This window comes from Neophocaena asiaeorientalis, unplaced genomic scaffold (genome assembly GCF_003031525.2).
Source record: "Neophocaena asiaeorientalis asiaeorientalis breed wild unplaced genomic scaffold, Neophocaena_asiaeorientalis_V1.1 scaffold1605, whole genome shotgun sequence".
Classification (NCBI taxonomy): domain Eukaryota; kingdom Metazoa; phylum Chordata; class Mammalia; order Artiodactyla; family Phocoenidae; genus Neophocaena; species Neophocaena asiaeorientalis.
Genome location: NW_020175227.1, coordinates 81,364 through 104,751, shown reverse-complemented (window position 1 = coordinate 104,751; position 23,388 = coordinate 81,364). Strand labels below are relative to the sequence as shown.

The following is a 23,388-nucleotide window of genomic DNA, read 5'->3' as shown; positions in this document are numbered from 1 at the left end:
CGCTAAGTTTTTTTGTTGCAGAAAATAAAGTCGGATCGGTCGGTCCTCCCAAAAGCCGGTAGAGGTTTGGAGGAATTGGAACGTAGCCTCAACCCCAGCGCCCTAGTTGACCAGTAAAGTAGAGCCCTGAGAAGTGACTATTCCGGCTTTGCCTCACCCCTGATACTTCCCACCCATAGTGAAGCAACTTGCCCCTTGAGAAGGTTTTTTTTCTTTCCTGCAGTTCGTTTTCTAACTAGTGATTTACGCCCACCCACCAGCTTTAGGAGAGGTTTTATACCTTAAAATCACAGTAGTTTAGTCCATGATTTATGAAAATAAATTGCCATTGGGATTTTCTTCATTCCAGAAGTTTCATTGAAGGTTTGATGAATATCTTAGTTCAGTCAGGTATTTTGCTTCCTTTCAGTGAATTTAAGTGGTAAGGAAATTGAAGGAGGTGGACATTTTGAAATGATTGCAGACCGATTCTGTGTGGAAGCTAAATCTGTGGTCGGGTTGTTTTTAAGAGGACAAAGACATATTGCTGAATGTGCTGTGTATAGCATTTTCTTAATAATCAATATGCCATATTTTAGGTGTACACCTCCAGTCTAAAATAGATTATAATTGTATTTCTGAAAGTATACTTATTTTTTAAAGGAAGGTTGTAAATATTCATTCAAACTGGTGGACAGTTGTTGGTTTTTTTTCTTGTCAACACAGCACATTAACCATGCCAGTCTGCAGGATGGAAAATTCTTCACTTGAAAAGTGATATTTCAAAATGATTGTCCTTTAATTTCCAGGACATGTCATCCAGAATTTCTTGTAGAATCTTAAATATTCCTTCAGATTTTTATAAAGGATGATGTTTGATCAGAATTCATGGTATACATTCCTGGTGTCTGGAAATTGGGCATAGCATTTGATTGAATTGAGCCTTTCAGCCAGACAATGCCTTTGTAAAGCTTGGGATGTTCACAGTTCTGTTTTATAAGTGTTGAGGAAAACTGGGGGGATTTGTTCATTTGTTGGTCATTTTATTTTTTAAAAAATTAAAAACGTTTTTAAAGGGGGGAAAACCAGCCTGTCCTAGGGGACAAAGTTAAAAACACACCCCACAATTTATTAGTAAATGACATCTCTTTCAAGTGAAGTATTCAGCTGCATTCTTCATTTTTAAGCAGTTTTCTAGTCTAGTGTTTTAAAGATACAAATTTGTAGTTTCAAAGATTTTTTCCATAAGGAGTCCATTACCACCCCTCCACTAAGGAGTCCCTTACCACCCCTCCACTCCTACCCCCCAAAAAGATTCTGCTGCCAGTTTTACATCTTAAAAGATGGGTTTTTTTCCTCTGCTTTAGTAATGGGGAACTATTTCTTATTCCTTTCTTAAGGTTAATGGATAATTCTTAGATTAAATGGATAATCTTTTGTGGGGATTTGGAAGTGTCTTTGGTTGTAGATTCATTGGTTTGATGTCATAAGGTACAATTCAAGTAACATGAAAGATTCTTTCTTGCCACTAGATGTCAGCATTAATTTAATTACGATCATTTAATGAAACTGGCTGCCTAGAGATAGTGCTTGTTAGGTCCTTTACAGGCCTTTTCTCATTTAAGTGACCATTTATACCTAAATGCTGTTTGCCAGAAAATCAGTAGCAGTGTGTGTGCTGCTATCTGGCATACAAATTACATAGTTTCTTGAGTGGAGTTAGGTTGGATATAATTGGAAGAGAGTGATATTAATTAAGAACAGAATTGGTTTCCATAAAGTTAAATGTCAACTATTCAATGGTTGATGAGCTAGTTTTTTTTATTTTTCAGGTGTTTCTTTTTTTCTTCCTTCCCAATTTACTTGCCTTATTAGGACCTCAGTCATAACTATTGTTAGCACCTAAATTAGAGGACAGGTGCTTGATCCATGTGTTTAACCACTCTGTATTTTCTTGAAAAGATTTGCTCTAAGTTGAAATGGCTAAAATAACATTTTTCAATTGCAGTTGAGTTGATAATTTGCTTCCTGTTGCCATGAATTATTGAAGTTTGACTCTCCAATTTAGTTATTTCCAAGGGACTGTCCAAATGCCTTATTAAATTGGATTTTGTTTTGTTTTTTCTGCCATTGACTGTTTGCTCCAAAAATGTACATGGAACTTGGAAATCCTGGTTACATAAAAATAACTCTTTAAATATTTAACTTCTCCAATATATTTAAAATTAATTGGATGAACACAACTTTTGAAGTGACAAAACATGTACTTTGAGTTGTTCTGCCAATAAATCACACAAGTTTGCGCTGATGCAGCATTAGATTGTCACCTAGGCCTCCTTGGCAGGTATGAGAGTTTTTGAAACAAGTGGCACAGGTTAAGAAGTGAGGTCCTACAGCTAGTTACAGAGCAGATCAAAGCTAACTTTAAACGTATAACTTTGACTCACGAGTACAGTGTTCTCACTCACTGAAAAAATGAGTATGGGAGGCTTTAAAAGTTGTCTTAGGGAATTCCCTGGTGGCCCAGTGGTTAGGACTCCCGCTTTCACAGGGGGTTGGGATTCAATCCCTGGTCGGGGAACTGAGATCCTGGAAGCTGCGTGGCACAACCAAAAAAAAAAAAAGTTGTTTTAGAGAGATCCTATCATACCTTCTCCTCTGTGATTCTAGTGGAGCTCCTATAAAGTTAATGGAATCCTATTAGTGGTTTGGGACAAATTTGACTAAAAGTTAAATTCAGAAGTCCTGCTTATTATCTGGAATGAAATTTTCCAGTTGGTAACAAGGTACATAAATATATGCTTTTGTCCCAAGATATTTCTCTAAAGCACTGTATCTAGTTAAGTCTATTACCCATTTCTAGTTCCTTTCACATCTTTTCTTCAAATGTGTTTGAAAACTTCAGTTGTAGAGAGGGTTGATTGGTAGAAAATATGAAGGAAAATGGGAAACCATTACTTGTTTTTTTAAGTAGGCAAGCTGTCTTCCTCCTATCTCTTGCTCTATACCAGTAGTTCTCAAATTTTTTTGTCTCGGGACCCCTTTACACTCGTAAAAGTTATTGAGGACCCTAAGAGCTTACCTTTGAAAAGTCTAGAAAACACAAGAATACACAATGCATAATTCCCTTAGCTGTCATCACATGTCATGTTACCTCTAGAAAATTCTGCTGTATCTTGTGAGAGAATAAGCATGAAAATGGCAGATAACATCTTAGTACTATGAAAATAGTTTAGCTTCGCAAACTCTTGAAAGGATCTTGGGAATCCCAAGGGTCACATACTTTGAGGACCACTGCTCTGTATTGCTGTATTATAGAAAATACACTCTCTGCATTGCTGGGGTTTTTTTTTCCCCTACCATGTCATCATCAGGTTATTGATTTTATTAACAGGTACTTAAGTATAGGTAAGAAATTATAATATTTTGGGGACAGTTCACTCCTGCACAGTCTCAAAGCAAAGGTGTTCAATCAGTAACCCTGTCCACAGTATCATCATTGAGACAGAATGTAAACACCTTCCTTGAGCACATTTACAAAGCACTAGGACAACAAATGCATAGTAGTAAATACAAGAATGTTGAGGTTAATCAGGAGAGGCTTCCTCAAGATCATGAATTTTCATCCAGTCAGAGGTAGAAGAACATTCCCAGCAGAAAAAAGGCATGTAATTATCCTAATTGTTTTGCTCAGGCTAATATTAAAATAAATTTATATTTTCTTTCCAAGTGAATATTTAGGGAGGACACCCAGAGAATTTTTAATTTGTTGTAATTTTTTTTACCAGCAGACGATTGAGAATTAACTCTGTCTCTCTCTATATATAGTATTGTATCTTAAACAATCCGTGCCAGGTAGATAGAATTTTTTTATAAAAGATTAAAATATTCTTACGAAAGAGGGGGCAAGTTGTATCAATATTTTTAATAGGTAAGGGAAATTAAGAGGAGTTCACTGAAAAAAACAAATAGGCCTGGCTCATTCATTGTTCATCTTTTAAATGATTTTATCACCTGTCATTAACTGTTTGCCACATTTGCTTTATCTCTTTCACTTGTATGCTTATTCACCATTAGAAAGTAAGGTGCAAATATAATGACATTTACCCCTGAATACTTCTTCTGTATAATCACAATATCATCACTTCCAAGGGATTTAATATTACATTTTATATTCAGATTTTTCAGTTGTCCTCAAAATATTTTTTTATAGCTTGGAGGGGTTGGGGAGGTAGTTAAGGTTCTTTAATCTAATAAAACATTAGACTCTTTAATCTAGAAAATTCCTCCCACTTTTTCACTGTTTTCATTCTTTCATGACTTTTTGAAGAATCCAGCCCAGATGGCTTGTCAAATGTTCTACACAGCAGATTTGTCTGATTGAGAGGATTATAGGAAGATCTTGGTCTAGCTCCATCTCTAAACTTCAGTAGTGTAGTAGGAACCCCCCACTAATGTCCTTAAAATAAAGAAGTCCTACTTTCTAGACTAGTGCCAACAGTTTCTATAGCAGTGGAGTATTATTTGAGACTCTAATCAGTTGAGAATAATTAGGATAATCATTTCGATCTGTATAGCTACTGATCACTAAATTTAAAAAGATGCAAATCAGAAGACCTGGATTCTTTTTTTTTTTTCCCCCCCACATAGCTTGGTTTTTATTGAGGTGCTGTCCTAGGCACTTCTCCAATCCTTCAAATAATCTTGTGCAGCCAATACAAAAAAATGAGGAAACTGAGAGTAATCCATATTAGATTAAAGTCCATATTAGACTGATACATATATATATATAAACAATAAGTATCTGTTTGCTAGAAGACCCTTATTCTTAATTTCATTTTTTGCCCCTGAGTAGCTGGATGACCTTGGACAAGTCATAAATTCTTAAGGCCTCAGTTTTCTCACTGTTAAAAGAAAGGACAGGTTCTGGTGTCTACATCCCTTTCAGTTCAAGGGTCTAATAAGCAGCCTAATCTTTGATAATAGCTTGCTAATTAATTGGAGAAAAACATGAACTGTTCATTTGAAAACGTAGAGCATGAAATGAGTACATAAAAATGTGATTCCATTACAATATTTCCTTGATTCCAAGGTATAGTTTCATATTTTAACTTTTTATTTCCTCTATTTTTTTGGTCGCGCTGCATGGCATGCAGGATCTTAGTTCCCTAACCAGGGATAGAACCCAAGCGTCCACAGTGGACGTGCAGTGTCTTAACCACTGGACTGCCTGGGAAGTCCCCATTTTAACATTTTTGAAATGAGAATGCATCTTGATCAAATTGCATATATATTATTGTGGCAGTACTTTCTTTTTCTTCCAGAAGAGCTTTTATTAAATTGATAACATATCTTAAAGTCTTTACAGCGTCTTAAACAAAATTGAAGAAGCCCAGCATACTATATTGCAAGGCATCTAAGATATCTGAGAAAGAAATGCTGGCAATTATATTGTAATATATCATATATTGCAAGACCATTCCACTGTCAAATGTTAAAAGATGAAAAATGTACATCTTAGAATCAACTAAGATTTTATATTAGAGATTAGGTTTGACAGGAAAAGTGTGCATTTCATGGGTTTATGGCGTATGTGTCTTGCATAAAGAAGGGCCATAGTGGCACAACAAAAAAGATTTCTAAATAAACACAAGTGAAGAAAAATATTTATTACTGACCACTTAAGTTAGAAAATGATAAAAAGAATAAACATGGGGGCTTCCCTGGTGGCGCAGTGGTTGGGAATCTGCCTGCCAATGCAGGGGACAGGGGTTCGAGCCCTGGTCTGGGAGGATCCCACATGCCGCGGAGCGGCTGGGCCCGTGAGCCACGGCTGCTGAGCCTGCGTGTCTGGAGCCTGTGCTCCGCAGCAGGAGAGGCCGCGATAGTGAGAGGCCCGTGCACCGCGATGAAGAGTGGCCCCCGCTTGCCGCAGCTAGAGAGAGCCCTCGCACAGAAGCGAAGACCCAACACAGCAAAAATAGATAAATTAATTAATAAACTCCTACCCCCAACATTTTTTAAAAAAAAAAAGAATAAACATGGCATTTTAAATCTTGAAGTAATTAACAAAGAAAAAAACAAATCTGTTCTTCATACTAGAGCAGCAAATAACAGAGTGGCCAAGCTAAACGTCTTCATTGTAGACTGATTTGTTCCATTAGTTCCCTTTTGTTTTTATAGTATATATTTTCCTAATCTCTAAATACACTGATTGTTTTTGACATAGTCATCATCTTTGTATATCAGATTCTAGAATTTTATTTTTCTGTCTTGGATAAGTTGCCAAATTGCTAGGATTTTTGTTTTGTTTTAATAACTGGAGAAATGAAATTTCTTCCCTTTAGCCTTGGGAAATAATTAAAATATCCCCAAATTTAGAGCTACACTTTAAATAAGATAATTTTGTTTTGCAAGTTAACATACATTGTCAGCAGTTAACATTAAACTGCTCACCTTGGGGAAAATTAGTGTATTGCTGTTTTTCAGAGGTCACTTTGCTTCCTTCTGAATCCTAAACAAAAGATAGATATACACTCTATCGTGTCTTTGTTTTTATGCTATCGGTCAGTCAGTGCTTATCGAACATTTATGAATGGAAGAATACCACATTAAATACTGTTATTTTCCTACAATATTGACTAATGCTTCAAATCTTTTTGGCTTTTGTGGTGCTCTTCTAGTTTGTCTGTCTTTGTGACCTCCTATTTTCTAATTTTTTTTTTTTTTTTAGTTGAAGTATAGTTGATTTACAGTATTCGTTTTAGGTGTATATTTTCTGATCTTTTTTTTACCAGCTTTTAGTTATAATGGTCAGTTGAGGCTCCATTTATAAGCCTTTATTTTCTTGTGTTTTACTTCATTTGGGATTCATCTGCAGTGGTTTCAGCCATCTTCATGTGAAATTTCCAGAACCACATCTTTAGTCTTAACATTACAGTTGCTAACAGAAAATGACCAATCAGCTGTACCAATACTAGATCTCTCCCAAAATGGGTGATCTTTTTCCTTTTAAACTTACTTCTCATTACTGTCTGATTTTCCTGCTCAAAACATGAGAGATTTTATTCCTCTCAGCTTTGCCTACATATCTGATCTGTCTTCAGAAGTAGTTTGCTTGCTAATGGTTTATTTCTTCCAGGCTTTGTGCCTTTGTTCTGTCAGTATTAACTTGGCAGTCCTTGCTTGTCCTCTCTTCCTTTAAAGCCTAGTTCAAATCTTGTATCATGTGAAGTCCCTTGGTTGACCTTACCTGGTTATTTATTCATATTCTCATCCCCCAGTCAGTTGTATACTCATACTAGTCAGTACTCATTCCACTGCATTTCTAGATTATTAAGAGATACCGAAATTCTAGTATTTAGCTAGATTCAGTGCAGCAAAATTCTAGTATAATAAAATAATTTAGAAACTACCTTGGAAATTAGTACAGCAGTAATTGACCTTAATTCTTCACTTTGTAAATAAACTTTTTTTTTTCAGTTTTGAGATGTAATTGATATATAGCACTGTATAAGTTTAAGGTGTACAGAATAATGATTTGACTTTTAAAAAATTAGGAAATCATCACCACAGTGGGTTTAGTTCCAGTATTTAACTCAGAAATTATCAAAGAGGTTATAGAGTCCACAAATAGAAAAAGTATTTTTCTACAAAGTTGTGTTAGAGTGTGTCTCACATCAAGTAGTTTTAACAACGTTAACAACAATGCAACCCCCAATTTTTATTCCTCAGAGGCACCACTTTCCAGTCTTTGGGTTGTTTGTCTTCTATTTGATAATATCTGTTGACTTCCTACTACGAAAGATGAGAATTTAGCCTGCTTTATTCCCCCTCATCACACACAAAAAGACATACTCTCTTTTCCTTCCTCCAGTAACATGATAAAATTTCTTTTTTCCTCACATAAAGTTCAGTACCAGTGTTCATGGCAACGTGTTTACGCAGGATTAGGGCACTGGTTCTCATTTGTGGTCCAGGTTTACCAGAGGGGTTTCCAAGACCCTTTCAGGGAGTCTATACAATATAAAATATTTTCATTACTTTACTAATATATTATTTGCAATTTTCACTCTCATTCTTTAATGCAGAAGAAGCAGATATGAAAATTCACTTGTTTCTGTTAAAGTACAGATCAGAGATTTATAAAAATGTAACTCATTAAATATTTTGTTTTAGAAACAGTTACTTATGTTAATACATATTGGGTTTTCTTTTTAAGTAGACACTGAACAAATGTTTATAACTTACTAGTTAGAAATAGATTCCACCATATTTTAAAATATAATTTTTTAGAATTACTCTTAATATCAGTACTTAAACCTTATTATGTTTTCATTTACTTTGAAATGAAAAGAACTGTTTACCTTCATACGTTTCATTTGGCATACTGGGATTTAGGGAATAGCTAGTATTTAATATTAGAGTATCAAAACCTTCATTAGCTCAACCTAGTTTACCAGAATTTTTGTCCCTATAATCTCAGGAGAAAGCAAACTTGTATCAAAAGTTTCATCAGTATTTCATTTCAAGTATTTGTCAAGCATTTGTTTTTAGGTGCTATGAGAGATAGAAGCATAAGACAGCCCTTGCCTAATTGACTTAGCCTTGATGTAGATTTATCTCAATAATATCTCAGTGTTGTACTTTCAGCAACACCTATACAGTGAGAATTAACGACCAGGTTGATCACTTTGAGTCACTGCAAAATACTCAGGAAACAAAGAGCAAATGTATTTTGTGTAGTAGGTTTCATTAAGATAAAAAAGATACTGGGATATCTCAGAAATATAAAAACTAAGTATATGAAGCAAAGTTTTCAAATTAGTGGTAAGTTAAAATTTATTTAACATAATTTTTATATAGCACTTTATAATTTACCAAGTGATTTAGTGTGTGTTATTTAATCCTAATGACATCCCTATATAGTAGATACTATCCATATTTTACAGATGTCTGATTCAGGCTTTCACATAGAAGCTGACTTGCTCAAGGATATATATTGGTTGGAGTCAAATTTAGGTGTTGTGACTTCAGATCCTGTACTTTTTTTTTTTTTGCGGTATGTGGGCCTCTCACTCTTGTGGCCTGTCCCATTGCGGAGCACAGGCTCCGGACGCGCAGGCTCAACGGCCATGGCTCACAGGCCTAGCCGCTTCGCAGCATGTGGGATCTTCCCGGACTGGGGCATGAACCCGTGTACCCTGCATTGGCAGGCAGACTCTCAGCGACTGCGCCACCACGGAAGCCCCAGATCCTGTACTTTTATTGTATAAAGACACCATTTTTTTTTGTGTTTTTTTTTTTTTTGCGGTACGCGGGCCTCTCACTGTTGTGGCCTCTCCCGTTGCGGAGCACTCGGACTCTCAACCACTGCGCCACCAGGGAAGCCCCAAACACCATGTTTTTAAAGGATTCAAAGTAGTTAAGTTTCTGCTGTACATGTTGAAATATTTTGCAGGATATGACAGTATCTGGTATAGGCTTTGGCCATCATAATCTGTCATACTTAACCCAAATCACTAGAAGAAATAATTAAAAACTCTCATTCTGGTTATAGATCATAAAAACTTTGTGAGCAGTTAGACTCAAGTTTGAATATGTTTTTGGCCAAAGGAGAACTTTCTTATTTCAGACTGTTAAAAACCTTCAAATATGTTGCTTTAATGATCATCAGGATTATAGTCTCTGACCATAAAAGCAGGGATACATCCAGAACATTCAACAAATACCTAAAGTAAGACTCAGCACTTCCACTGCAGGGGGCACGGGTTCAATCCCTGGTGAGGGAATTTTTTTTTTTTAAGGAGTAAAGTATTCCTTGCCTACACATAATACTAATTTTTAAATGCAATATTGTAATTTACAATGAGGGATTCACCCACATATACTGATTCAAAGATTCATATAGCAAACTGGGGAATAATACTGGCACAGAGAATTTTGAACCATCAGTTATGAGCCTAATTTAATTGTTACCAATTTGGTTTTTACTTTTTAAAATTCTTCTTTCTCATTCTCTCTTCCCATAGGTTTGTAAAAGAATGGACTTGGTCTGCCAGAGAATGTTGAATCAGGGATTTCTAAAAGTGGAGAGGTACCATAATCTATGTCAGAAACAAGTTAAAGCACAACTCCCAAGGTATGTTATGGTTAGCATTGGCAATAATTTACAGTTGGGGATTTTGTTTCTTGATTTTTGTTTGTTTGTTTGTTTTTAATCTCACTAAGGGTTTACTTGGGTTAAATGGTTTCCAAATTTTTGTAGCAAAGGGTACACAGATCACAATAAATCATTTTACTATGGTTTGTTCAACTCTCACCATATCTGTTCAACATTTTGGCTCAAACTAGGGCATTTAGGCAAGAAAATGAAATAAAAAGCATCCAGATTGAAAAGGAAAAAGTAAAATTCTCTATTCACAGATGATATGATCTTGTATACACATGATGTTGTATATAAAATACATTAATTATTAGAGCTAGAAATGAGCTCAGCAGGGATCCTGGATATAAGATTAGTACACAAAAATCAATTGTATTGGGACTTCCCTGGTGGTCCAGCGGTTAAGTCTCCGTGCTCCCAATGCAGAGGGCCCAGGTTCAATCCCTGGTCAGGGAACTAGATCCCACATGCTGCAACTAAAGAAAGATCCCATGTCCCACAACTAAGACCCAGCACAGCCAAATAAATAAATAAATAAATGTATGTATGTATAATCCTATGCACTAGCAATAAACAATCCAAAAATGAAGTTAAGACAATTCCATTTACAATAGCATCAAAAAGAATTTTAAAAACTTAGTAATGAATATAACCAAAAAAGTATAAAACTTGTATATTAAAAACCACAAAACACTGTTAAAAGAAATTAAAGAAGACTTAAATAAATGGAAAGGCATTCTATGTTCATGGATTGGAAGATTTCATATTAAGATGGTAATATTCCTCAAATTGATATATATATATATTCAGTGCAACCCCTGTCAAAATCCTAGCAGTCTTTGCAGAAATTGACAGGCTGATCCTGTAATTCCTATAGAATTGCAAAAGGCGCAGAAATCAAAACAATCTTGAAAAAGAGTAAAATTGGAAGACTACCATTTCCCAGTTTCAGAACTTACTACAAAGTTACAATAATCAAGAGTATGGTGTTGGCGTAAGGATAGACATATAGGGACTTCCCTGGTGGCACAGTGGTTAAGAATCTGCCTGCTGCACCCTGGTCTGGGAGGATCCTACGTGCCGCGGAGCAACTGAGCCTGTGTGATGTGGCTACTGGGCCTGCACTGTGGAGCCTGCGAGCCACAGCTGCTGAAGCCCATGAGCCTGGAGCCCATGCTTCGCAGCAGGGGAAGCCACCACAGTGGGAAGCCTGCACACCGCAGCAAGGAGTAGCCCTCACTCACTGCAACTGGAGAGGGCCTGTGCACAGCAATGAAGACCCAACGCTGCCAAAAATAAAACAAATAAATAAAAATTTGTTTTAAAAAAAAGGGATCTGCCTGCCAATGCAGGGGTCACAGTTTCGATCCATGGACTGGGAAGATCCCACGTGCTGCGGAGCAGCTAAACCCGTGTGCCACAACTACTGAAGCCCACGCGCCTAGAGCCCGTGCTCCACAACAAGAGAAGCCACCACAGTGAGAAGCCCGCGCATCTCAATGAAGAGTAGCCCCTGCTCGCCACAACTAGAGAAAGCCCACATGCAGCAACAAAGACCCAACGCAGCCAAAAGATAAATTAATTAATTTTAAAAGAAAGGATAGACATACAGATCAATGGAATAGAATTGAGAGTCCAGAAAATGAACCCTTAAATTTTTAGTCAATTGATTTTCAACAAGAATGCCAAGAAAATTCAATGATGAAGGATTAGTGTTTTCAACAAATAACACTGGGACAAAAGAATGAAGTTGGAAACCTTTCTCAAACCATATACAAAAATTAACTGAAAATGAATTACAGGCTTAAGTGTAAATGTCAGTGCTGTATTATAAAACCTTGAGAGGAAAACATAGTCATAAACCTTCATGAACTTGCATTAGGCAGTGGTTTTTTAGATACGACACCAAAAGCACAAGTAACAAAAGAAAAAAGTAGACAAACGAGAATTCATCAAAGTTTAAAATTTCTGTGCCTCGAAGGACACCATCCAGAAAATGAAAAGACAGCCTGTAGAATGGGAGAAGACATTTGCAGCTCATATATCTGTTAGAGGACTTATATCCAGATTGTATTAGAAGCTCTTATAACTCAACAATAAAAAGATAAATAACCCCAATTTGAAAGTGGGCAAAGGATTCGATAGAAATTTCTCCAAAGAAGATACACTAAAGGCCAAAAAGCCCATCAAAGATACTCAGCATCATTAGTCATCAGGGCATTGGAAATCAAAATAGCATGGGATACTGGTTTACACCCACTAGGATGGATGGCTAAAATTTAAAAAGACAAATGTTGGGAAGGAGGTAGACAAATTGGAATTTTCACATGTTACTGGTGAGATTATAAAATGGTGCAGCCACTTTACAAAACAGTTTCTCAAAAAGTTAAACATAGAGTCACCAAATGACCCAGCAGTTTCACTCCTAAGTATATACTCAGGAGAAGTGAAAATATGTCTACACAAAACCTTGTACACACATATTCATAGCAGCATTATTCATCATAGCCAAAAAGTGGAAACAACCCAAAGGTCCATCAACAGATGAATGGATAATCAAAATAATGGTATGTCCATATAATAGAATATTATTCAGCAATAAAAAGGAATGAAGAACTACTGAGACGTGCTACAACATGGATGAACCTTGAAAACTATGCCAACTGAAAGAAGATAGACACAGAACACCACATAATATTATGATTATGATTCCAGTTATCTGAAGTGTCCACAATAGGCAAATCCATAGAAACCAAAAGTAAACTAGTTCTTGCCAGGGGCTGGGTAATGGGAGTGATTGATAATGGTTACAGGCTTTATTTCTTTTTATTTTTTTTAAATATATTTTTTGGAGTATAATTGCTTTACAATGTCTTGTTAGTTTCTGCTGTACAACAAAGTGAATCAGCTGTATGTATACATATATCCCCATATCCCCTCCCTCTTGTGTCTCCCTCCCACCCTCCCTCCCTATCCCACCCCTCTAGGTTGTCACAAAGCATCGAGCTGATCTCCCTGTGCTATGCAGCAGCTTCCCACTAGCCATCCATTTTACATTTGGTAGTGTATATATGTCGATGCTACTCTCTCCCTTCATCCCAGCTTCCCCTTGGCTTTCTTTTTGTGATAATGAAAATGTTCTGAAATTGGATAGTGGTGATGGGAACACAACTGTGAATATAGTAAAAACTACTAAATTGTACCCTTTAAAAGTGAATTTTATTGTATGTGAATCATGTCTCAATAAAACTTTTTAAAAGTTTAAATGAGCTGATTTTGTGGGCAAAAATATACGGTTTCTTGTCTTTATGTCCATGTGTAATTCTTTCATTAATTTCTCTAATAGCCATTAGGCTTGACAAAGCCAAAGAACAAAACAAAAAAAAACTAATTTTTTTCAAATATTTTATCAGTGAGTATTGGATTAATCCTTGGCAAGGATTTCTAAACATAGTGATTCATTTATCATGACAGTTAAACAAATTATGACCTAATTGTAGATTTCTAAATTAAGGTGTAAATGTTAGACTTACATTAAGGCATTTTGTTTGGTTAACATTGTAGTCCACAGTACTTCTTTTAATGGTTGCCTTTTTTTTTTTTTGGTAGGAGAGAGTCAGAAAGGAGAAACCATTCATTAGCTCGTCATGCAGACATCCTCGCTGCTGTTGAAACAAGGCTGTCTCTCTTAAATATGACTTTCATGAAGTATGTGGACTCCAATCTCTGTTGCTTCATCCCAGGAAAGGTAAAATAGAATCCCTTACCTAGAACAGCTGGATTGCACTATGTAAACTTTGAATTATTATAAAGTTACAGAGTGATTTTTTAAATAATAGAATCATTTCTACTTCTTTGAATGCATTTCTATGAATGGCTTTGTTTAGCTTCTGTGCAATAACATATACATATGTATCATTTATGTGATCTTTGTATTTAAAATTATGATTTTGAAATATACTGTAGAAGTGCTACTATTCTTTAGAAAAGCTTTTTAAGGGTTCATACTCAAGAAAAAATTTTGCACTTTTACTTTTTGTTAAGATGCCAGAGATACAGCAATGAATAGGATAGGTATTGTCCCTGCCTTCAAGATTGTTATAATTTGGGGGAGGTGGAGTAGGAAAGACAGGCTGGTTTGGTTTTGTTTGAGAAATGTTTCATGAAGACAACTTACAAACTTCCAGATTTGACAAGAATAGATAATTACTGTGTAACAGTATACTCAGAGCTAAGTAATAGTGCTGTTTAACACAGAAATAAGTATATTGTGATATATTTACTGTTACTAAGTTAATAAAGATCCCAGCGTTCAACATGCTGCATACCTTCACTAGTATCTTGCTTCTTGAATTGAGTGTAAATTCAGAATGAAATAATGTCTATATCTTTTTATGTCCAAGAGATGGAGGTAGAATTAAAGATCATTTTGCTACTTAGTTGATACTGGCAAAAGGTTCCCTTAACATGGTTGGAACTAATTAATAACTAGTAAAATTTGAATGTTCTCTTTTTGTTATTTCCATAGATAATTAACATTGGCAATATTTTTAATGTACTTTCTCCATTTTCAACTTTCTGTGATGTACGTTGGGAGCCAGAGGAGTCCTGTTTCTTTTGTTTGTTTTTGTGTTTGCGGTACGCGGGCCTCTCCCGTTGCGGAGCACAGGCTCCAGACGCGCAGGCTCAGTGGCCATGGCTCACGGGCCCAGCCGCTCCGCGGCACGTGGGATCTTCCCGGACCGGGGCACGAACCCGCGTCCCCTGCATCGGCAGGTGGACGCTCAACCACTGCGCCACCAGGGAATCCCTCCTGTTTCTTATTTAAAGTATACTTTGGTATAGCGCACTTCCCTCATATTAGCTACCGATGCTTCTGCACGGTACTATAAAAGAGTGACCGGGGCCTTCCCTGGTGGCGCAGTGGTTGAGAATCCACCTGCCGATGCAGGGGACGCGGGTTCGTGCCCCGGTCCGGGAAGATCCCACGTGCCGCGGAGCGGCTGGGCCCGTGAGCCATGGCCACTGAGCCTGCGCGTCTGGAGCCTGTGCTCCGCAACGGGAGAGGCCCGCGTACCGCAAACACAAAAACAAACAAACAAAAAATAACAAAAAAAATAAATAAAAGGGACCGGTTAGAAACTTTAGATTCTGATTCTTATGCCAGATTTTATCCAGGTCTGATTCATAGGCCTTAACTCTTAGGTGTTCCTGGGATGTTCACTGAACTAGAATAGGTTGTCTCCTGTAGTCTTGTAGTTTTTATTGCATATCATAAGGTTATGAATAATTAAGACACATCTCCAAGCTTCATAACCTTAGAGACAATTCAGTCAGTCGTTAACGAGAGTTGAGTAGTTTGCAGCGAAGTCCACATGGCCTGCAAAGCCAAAGATACTTTAGTACCTGACCTTTGCAGAAGTTGCCCATCTTTTGTTCTAATTTATCAGGATCATGTGATTAGAATGATATTTACTATCTATACAAATGAAGTTGAATCTAGTTGAGTCCTGCTGGTTTTTTGGAAACAACTTGTCTTTGCTTTTAATTCTAGTACCAACTGAGGTGGTGGTAGCAATGGAGAATGTCTTCAGCTTTCAAGCTGATGTGTATCACCCTGGGCATTTGCTCTGGACAGCTCCTTAACTGAGACCTTTACCTTGCCTGCAGTGGAAAAGTCTTCCAGTTTTCCTTCATAGTACCCATTTCTTCCAAAGATCTTATCCTGATTTATTTTTCTCCTACAAATCTGAACTTGACTGGAAAAACAACCCCCCGAAAACAAATAATTTTTGTTTTTATTATCACCTTGGCTTCTTCTCTTTCTTACAAGTGCCATCTATATAGCTTATACCTTGCCTAAAACAACACTGTATACTCAGATTATTACTTTTAATTTTTATGTAGCTGGTACTTTTAAGCTTAGACTAAATCTAAACTGCTAACTTAAACAGTTTGCAGTATTTGGGTTGTTTTATGATTGTTCCTTTTTGAACTTCTCATCCTTAAACTTTCACATTCTATCTTCAGAACATAAGGATGTGGCATTAATTTTCTCATCCTTAAGTGAAGACATTCTATAAAATAATTTTCTTCCAGTTTAGCATATAATCTTGATTTGGTGTGTGATTTCTGTGGTAGTTTATTCTTGGTTTTCCCAGGATCTTGCTCCCGGGTTATACTTAAAAGTTCAGGTGCTCTTATACTTTGTAAGAGAACTCTTTTCGTGGTTTTGTATAGAATATATCCATTTTGTTAAAATTCAGGTCTCCAGTAGGGATTTCATCTCACAAATTACTTTTCACAAGTTACTTAAGTGAATCTGGGTAATATGCACATTAGTTTAAATTAGATTGCCTGATATGCAACAGAATTTTGGACCTTTAACAGTTGGGAAAACTTTTTTCTTTTAATTATTCTCTGAAAGAACAGTTGAGTTTGTTCATAAAATTAAATGGCAGGATGAAGATAGAAGATTAAATATATGTTTTACCTCTTAATTTCTCCCAGAACTCTAGTCAGTGGAGTGGAGTAAATGATCTAATTTTTAAAAGGAAAAAAGATAAAGACCCGTGAAAATGAGGTCAGAAAGTAGACAGTAGCAACAGAATTTTGGAAGCTGGAGAGTAGATGAATAAATGGTAACTGACTTAGCAGAACTGAGAAAGTTAATTCCTAAACTGGGAGTGGGGGAAGCTGGGAGGCAACCCAGTATGCACAACTGAACCTCTAGAAAATTCTAGGTCGAAAGCTCCAAGCATTTCTGAAAATGGGGCTAAAACAGGAAGGTTGGTTGAGAATCTATATTTAAGAATGATTTAAACCTATAGGTCCCTTCTCCAGCTCTAAACAAGCTAGATCATTACCCTTCTACTCAGTGAAAACCTAAGGCTTATTCACTGGAGGGGTTTAAAATGGAGTCTCTTGACAAGGAAAGCATACTAATAGCAAGGGCATTAAAAGAAAATCTATCTAAAGATTAGTTGGGAGTTTGCCACTCACTATGGCTATGGCAGGGATCAGCAAACTTTTTCTGTAAAAGGCCAGATAATAAATATTTTTGGCTTTGTGAACCACAAGGTCTGTGTCATGAATACTCAACTCTGAGAAACAGCCGTGATTCTACAACATGTGGTAAATGAATGGGTGTGTGCTTGTGTTCCAATAAAAACCCTATTTACAAAAATAGGCACAGGTCAATTAGGGCCATAGTTGCAGATTCTGACCACTACATTGATGTTGCATTCATCTTTTCTCAGAACTAGAGTTTAGATTCTTAGCTTATTCCTGCATACATTTCTCAGATTTTCTGTCTGACATATAGAAGTCAAACTTTTTATAGTAAGCTCTTGGTCAATATAAGCAGTTCACACATACTGAAAAACGCATGTGAGCAGAGGTCAGCTAACCATTCTGGGAGATATAATGAGAAAAGACATGAATAATTTCTTCTCTTCACCATTACTAACAGCCCCAGTAACCCTTTCGTGCTTATTGAAACACAAAAGTCAGTGTTTTTATAGTGTAAATGATTATGTAAGATCATGAAGCTAGATTTCCCTGAACAAACATAAAATTTACATATTATTGGTTTGTTTTTAACGTTTTTGATGAAGAATAACTGGTGGTGGTCACTTTCTTTATTCCTTTTTTGGGGGGTAACTTTTTGTTTTGATGCATTTTCACATTTACATAAAAATTGAAAAATATTACAAGGAATTCCCATGTATCTTTTATCCAGCAATTATTTACCTTTTGTCTCATTTGCTTTTATTCTCTCTATATAAATACTTTATTTTTTTCTGAACCATTTGAAGATGAGTTGGAGCTACTGTGACCCTATATTCTTAAATATTTCAATGTATTCCCTAAAAACTAGGACATTTTGTTACTTAACCATAGTACAGATATCAAACTCAGGAAATTTAACATTGATCCAATACACTTAACTAATCAGTAATCTGTATTTAAATTTCATTTCTTATCCCAATAATAGTTTTCCTAGCTATTCTTTTTTTTTTCTTTTGGCTGCATTGGGTCTTCGTTGGTGTGCGTGGGCTTTCTCTAGTTGTGGCGAACGGGAGCTACTCTTGGTTGCGGTGGGCAGGCTTCTCATTGCGGTGGCTTCTCTTGTTGCGGAGCACAGGCTCTAGGCACGTGGGCTTCAGTAGCTGCAGCACGCAGACTCAGTAGTTGTGGCTCGTGAGCTCAGTAGTTGTGGCACATGGGCTTAGTTGCTCCGTGGCATGTGGGATCTTCCCGGACCAGGGATCAAACCCGTGTCCCCTGCATTGGCAGGCAGATTCCCAACCACTGCACCACCACGGAAGTCCCCCTAACTATTCTTATTTCTGAGTCCAGAATTCAGTCTAGGATTACACATGGACTTGTTAATCCTCTTTAATGTGAAATAATTCCCTACTCTTTGTGTTTCTTGAGCTTCACATTTTTGAAGGTCATAGGTCAGTTATTTTGAGGAATAAATATCCTTCAATTTGAGTTTACCTAATGTTTCCAGAATATTGTATTTTTGTTTCTCTTAAAATTGGTTTTAATGTGAAGACATTCTTAAAAATATCTATTACTTGGAAGCATTTCCTCCTTTCACTATGCTGGTCCCCAAGTAAATATATACAGTCCACAAAACTTTAAAATGAAAAAAGAAGAATCAATCTATTCTCATTGGTTTTTTTTTTTAGGTCCCTGCTCTTATCCCCCTATACCCCACCTTTCCCACCATCTTGGCTAACTAGGAGTTCTGATCAGCTTTTTGTGTGCTCCATTCTTAAGTATAAGCAAGGAGTAGAGAATTGCCAGACTAATATGAAACACAGAATGAAACAAATGGGGAAAAATACACCTTTGAGAAAGCAATACAAGGATATGAAACTTAAACTGTGACTAATAGTCTAAGAGAAATAAGAAAATAAATAGTCAAACACATGCCATATAAAGAAATATTTACAAATATGGAAGAAACAATTTTAAGTAAAAGGGGCAGAAAGGAAAATTAAGGAAATCTCAAGTGGAACAAAAAGACAGAAAATGAGAACATATGAGGTTCAGTATTTTAATAGGAGCTTTGTTTTCTAAACAGATTAAACAAGATAGAAATTTTCTCATCTACAGTAGTAGAAATACTTAAATGATATTCATAGTATGTCATTTATTACTGTGCCAATTTAAACATAAGCATGATATAGTAAACTGCATGTGTTAGAAATATAGCTGTTCACATTTGGTTTCTTACCATACTTTTTTAAAACTTAAAAATATTTTCATAACTATTATTTTATTATCTCAAACTTGGGTAGGATTCAGCATGTGGCATATTATTTGAAAGGTGTACAAAGAGCCATTAAAGAGTTTAGGTGACGTGCCTAAAACCTGTGATCTTTACACTGGACACAAGACTCACACATTACATTCTTGTTGCTAAAGTAATTTTCAGAAAGTGATTAAACCTACTCAGAAATTGAAATGTTTTAAAAATCAGGTAAATACTATGCTTTCTTAATATGTGCCTCTAAAGCCATTGTAGCCACTGATGACTCTGAATGCTAGAAGCAGTTTGGTTCTAACATGCTGTGTCCTTTTTTCCTCACATTGTCCTTTGCTTATAACTTTTGGACAGAGGAAAGAAATTTTTTTTTTTTTTTTTTTTTTTGCGGTACGCGGGCCTCTCACTGCTGTGGCCTCTCCTGCTGCGGAGCACAGGCTCCGGACGTGCAGGCTCAGCGGCCATGGCTCACGGGCCCAGCCGCTCCGCGGCATGTGGGATCTTCCCGGACCGGGGCATGAACCCACGTCCCCTGCATCGGCAGGTGGACCCTCAACCACTGCACCACCAGGGAAGCCCCAGAAAATATTTTTAATTTTATTGAAAACATGGATGAGTCCATTTAACTAAATAACCTCTATATAGTAAGCTTTGAAAACATTGTTTCCTAATGGAAGACTTGAACAAATAGAAAGAGATACCTTGCTTTCACACTATATTTAGAAGGCTGAATACAGTAAAGATAAGATTATTTCACAAATTGGTTTACAGATGTGATTTAGTATTTGTAATCCCTATGGGATAGTTTGATATGAAGTTAATTCTGAAGAATCAGGGTTACGGAAGAGGATTCATTGCATAATAAATTTCTTTTAAAAACCTAGAATAAAGGCGTGGTACGTAGTAGCACTACATACATGTTGATTTCCTACGCTGTCACCTTCCATCCACATCATCCATCTCCTCAGTCCACTCCTCCTTCAGTCATGCTCAGACTTCTCTTCCCCATTGAAATTCTGCTTATTTCTCATGGCCAGGTCCTTCATTAGGCCTGCTCAGTTCTCTCAAACAGATCTTATTTCTCTCTACTTTCTTTTTCACACAGCACTTTTCTTGTACATTGAATTTACTCAGTTTGAGCTAGCCTTTCCTGTGTATGGGTCTTTCACTAAGTCATCTTGCATTGGATAAGATGTATGTTTTATTCATGCTTGAATCATTATAACAGTCATTTCTAGTCTAGTTCAAATATACTGTAAATATTCTTCTGTCTACCAGTATTTATGTACATAAACATAATATAAATAGACCCATTAATAAAGCTGTGGATAAATACTCTTTCAAATATTATGTATTTAAAAGAAAATCCTCTCAATAAAAATTCTGTTAACTGTGACCTTTATATTCAAAATCCAGCCTCTAAAAATCATATTCTTGTATTGACTTTACCCCTGTGGCTTGTCCCTAAACAGTTTTATTTAGATGTGTCAATATTAAGCAATTTATGATATTTGACCGTCTTTATCACTCATTTAACAGACGTTTATTGAGTATCTGCTCTGTGCCAGACACTGCTAGACTGTGGGGATCTGACAGTGAAACTAGGCATGGTCTCTTTAATTGAGCTTACTATATTATAGGAAGACAGACATTTACAGAAAAATGTAGTACTTAAAACTTGTAATGTGTATTCTGAAGGTAAAATAAAGGATTTGATGAAGATGTTAACATGATTTAAACTGAAAGAGGGTTCAGAAAAGACTGCTTACTCTGAGAAAGTGTTACTGAGACCTCAAGGATGAGTAAGAAATTTGGGGCTAGAGAAGGTAGGGGAGATATGCAGGGAGAACATTCCAGAAAAGAGATCATAATGTGCAAAAACCCTGAGCGAAAAAGAGAGAGAGGGTTTGATGTAGTTCGAAGAGCTCATGGTTACTTTGTACCTGGAGCTGGAGTATACGGGCGTTGAGGCCAGCATAAAATGATACTGGAGCGTCGCAGTACTGATTTATAACACACATGTAAACACTGATGAACACAGAGCTACTGTGGGTCAGTTAATATCCTAGCACTAGTACATAGACTCTCCGTCAATATGAAGGACCTTGAAAAAAATACTCTATTACTACTTTAGCTTATATATTTTGTAATTAACAATTTTGTAATCATATATAAATATTAGGTTGTTTTTTTTTTTTTTCAAAGCATTGAGCTTATGCTAGCTTCCATAAATTTTTACTGTTTGGAGATACAGATATAGTTTGCATGTTTCTAACCCTTGAACTTAAACAAGCCAAACTGACTCAGACCTTGAAGCCATTGCCATTGTTATTCCTGCTTAAATGCTTTTCTTCCCAGATCTTCCAGTTCCTCATCATCATTCAGTTTTACCTTAAATATGTCAAAGAAGCCTCTCCTGACCAGTAAATGCTTACAGGTTAGGTTTTGTTCACATAATTAAATTGTAAGCCCAAGAGAAAGTTCTGTTTTCTTCATTTCTTTTTTTTTGAATATACGTTAATAGTTCCTAACATGGTAGGAACTAACATGGTAGTCAGTAAGTTTTTATTGAAAAAAAATGTTATTTTCTTTTGGAATGAGTTCATAATCTAGTAGTAATGCCAACATGGCATTACTAACATGGTAGTCAGTAAGTTTTTATTGAAAAAAAATGTTATTTTCTTTTGGAATGAGTTCATAATCTAGTAGTAATGCCAAAAATAAATGTATCACTTAACCACTAGTGCCTCAGGATTCTGCCTTTGACGGTCCTATTCTGTATCTTCTCCCTCAGCAATGTCAGTCCCTGTTATGCCATTGGCTACTGAGGCCTCTTCATCATTTGGAGTTTCTCTCCTGATCTCCTAACTTGTATCTCCAGATATGCCTGCCTGTCTAGTATCACCTGCATGGCCCATGTAATTCAAAACTAGCATATCTCCTATCTTATTACATTTGCCTATATATACACCACCTTAGGCCAAGCCGATTCCTAGTCATCTCTCCAGGCCCACTGACGTGGCCTCTTCTGTGAAGTCTTCTCTGATTTATGATAAAGACACATCCTAACAGTTTAATTTTGCTGACATTTATTTAGCACACATGATGCTAGACTGACAAGGATCATCTCATTGCCCTGAGAGTCTAGAACGTGTTAAGGACTGTAATTTGTCCTGGTACTATTCTGCAAGATTTTATGTTTCTCTAGCAGTACTCAGCAGTCTGAATAAAGGAGAAGAAAAGGCCAGTTATAAATAAGATTGTTCCGTAGTTGGGTACTGGCTAGGTAAATGCAGCAGTGGAAATGAGTGGGATTCAAGGTGGTTTGAGATACTTTGGTGACAGAATGGTTTGGCTGATTAACCCACGAGTCTTGTGAGGTGAAGACCCATTGGAACAGATATCATCCAGACGGGAGATCTTCAGAGATGTACATTATTATCTTCAGGTCTAAGCTGAAGCCATAGGAGAAAGTAAGGCTGACCTCACAGGGATTAAAGCTGAGGGCAGAATGCCTAAGGAAGGTTCAGTTACCATTCCAGCAAGAGAATTAGGAGTCAGGATTGTCAGCTTTCTTCTCCGTGTATGTATGCCTTGTGTTTCCCCATGGCAATTATTATTAAAATGAAAAAGGACCTCTTGCTACCCTTTGGCGATAACAAGAAAGTGGGCTGTGAGGAGACTTCATTCCAATCCACGGCAAGTCTAAGAGAAACAAAACTTCAAGGATAGAGCAAATAGTGGCGGTGTGAAAGAGAGAAGGACATCAGGCTGAGTCCCTGGGGCTTTGGGAAACAGATTCAGACTAGAGTGAAGTAGGTTCAGAGGATTAGTAGAATATGGGTTTGGGTAATTGCCCCACCCCACCCCTACTTGCATACAAGATCTAATCTCTTAGTTTAGTCTTCTAGTTTCTTTTGCAATTTGTATATCCCTTTTTACGTCACTTCTTTACACATCCCTC

General features: G+C 36.7%; 1 protein-coding gene across 1 annotated transcript in view; it reads left to right on the top strand.

Annotated features, from left to right (window-relative positions):
• Window positions 1-23,388, top strand: part of FBXO28 (F-box protein 28) — a 31,160-nt gene that overhangs the window by 852 nt on the left and 6,920 nt on the right. The window contains exons 2-3 of the mRNA XM_024765413.1: window positions 10,011-10,120; window positions 13,754-13,892. Of these exons, the coding sequence (XP_024621181.1) occupies window positions 10,011-10,120; window positions 13,754-13,892 (249 nt within the window). The remainder of the gene's footprint in view (window positions 1-10,010; window positions 10,121-13,753; window positions 13,893-23,388) is intronic.